General features: G+C 22.4%; 1 protein-coding gene across 1 annotated transcript; it reads left to right on the top strand.

Annotated features, from left to right (window-relative positions):
* Nucleotides 1-117: 117 nt before the first annotated feature.
* On the top strand, nucleotides 118-1,005 carry ENU1_116260 (ribosome biogenesis protein, putative; the record flags this gene model as incomplete). The annotated part of the gene is made up of 1 exon (XM_008859701.1): nucleotides 118-1,005. One exon carries the CDS (start codon nucleotides 118-120, stop codon nucleotides 1,003-1,005), a length of 888 nt encoding a protein of 295 aa, XP_008857923.1.
* Nucleotides 1,006-1,750: the final 745 nt, after the last annotated feature.

The following is a 1,750-nucleotide window of genomic DNA, read 5'->3' as shown; positions in this document are numbered from 1 at the left end:
TTTTTTTTATTTTGTTTTTTAAGAAAAAAGATTATTTTATAAAAAGAAAAACACAAATAAAAAATAAAAATTGTTATTAAAAACCCTTTTTTTAAAGAACAAAATAAGAATAATTGAATGAGCACAACAAGTGAACCAAAGAAGTCATTTCATCGTAAGAAAGGATGGAAACGACTTGAAAGGAAAGAGCCAAAAGTAATTGAAAATACAAAAACTGCTATTTTTATAAAAGGAAGGAATACAAGTAAAATTTTAACAGATGTTTGTGAAGACCTTGCGTTATATAAAAAACCACATGTTATAAAGTTTAATCATAAACATGAAATTCTTCCATTTGAAGATGAAAGACCATTAGAAGTTTATAGTACTGGAAGAGATGCATCACTTCTTGTTATTATGTCACATAATAAGAAAAGACCAAATTGTCTCACATTTGTTCGTATGTTTGATGGACATGTATTAGATATGGAGGAAATGTTAGTTAAAGAATATAAACCAATTCATGAATTTGAAGGAGTTAAACCTCCTTCAGCAACACGATTAATGTATAGTTTTAATGGATCAGAATTTGAAACAAATGAAGAATTTAAAATGTTTAAGAATATGATAATTGATTTTTATCACAATGACGTTAATGAGAAGTTAGTTGTCGATGAATTAACTGCAATGATGGTTTTTACTGTTGTGGAAGGAAAAATTTATATGACTGTTTATTATATTAAAGCTACATCAACTTCTATTGAAAGCCATGAAGTTGGACCTCGTATTGTCATGGTACCTGGTAGAAACAAATTTGGAGCTGAAGATATGAGAGAAGAAGCAATGAAAATTCCACAAGAACTTGTTGCACCAAAGAAAAAGAAGAATGTTTCAAAAGATATGTTTGGACAAACTATTGGAAGAGTACATGCTATTGGTGAAGACTTAGAACAACTAAATAAGAAAATTAAATTACCTAAAGCTTTGAGAGAGTCAAAGAAAGAAAAAAAAATGAGTAAGAAATAATTGATTGATGATTTTATTTCTTTGTTATTTATCCAAAAAATTATTTTTCTCTTTATATTTTCTTTTCTTCTTTTAAATTATTTCCTTCATTACATGAATGTCATGAAACTTACATAGAAATAATTTATACTAACAAATAAATTTAGATGACATTATCATTGATATAATTATTATATTCATTATCAAACAAATATTCAATAATCATATTATTACTAATTATCATAATTACAAATGTCATAAAATTAATTCTTATTTAAACATAATTATAATAAAAATAAAAGTAATTAGTATAACTACAAATATCATTATGCAGAGAGAATGTTTAATTAATATTATTATGAGAATAACAAAAGAAGTTATGGTGAAATAATATTGATATTATAATCATGAAATGATAAAAAATTAACAAAATAAAATAATGAAGAATAATAATATAAAAAGAAATGAATATAAATAATGGAATTAATGAAAGAAAATTATATATTTATTTGAAATGTAACAAATTAATAATTACATCAAATAAGAAATTAAATGATGTATTATTTATAATGATAAAATAACAACTAATCAACAGATAACAATGAAATATATTTTAAATAAGAAAATACAAAATAAACATGAATTAATAAATGAATAATCAAATGATGAGAATAATTCAATTGAAATAAGATATAAAATAAATATACTGAATGAAGAAATAGAGAATAAAACAATAAAATAAAAATAAACAATAATACAAATGAAC

This window comes from Entamoeba nuttalli, assembly GCF_000257125.1.
Source record: "Entamoeba nuttalli P19 unplaced genomic scaffold asmbl_4931, whole genome shotgun sequence".
In the NCBI taxonomy this organism is placed as follows: Eukaryota; Evosea; order Mastigamoebida; family Endamoebidae; genus Entamoeba; species Entamoeba nuttalli.
Note: the sequence above shows the minus strand (reverse complement) of the source record. Positions and strands in the feature narration are given on the sequence as shown.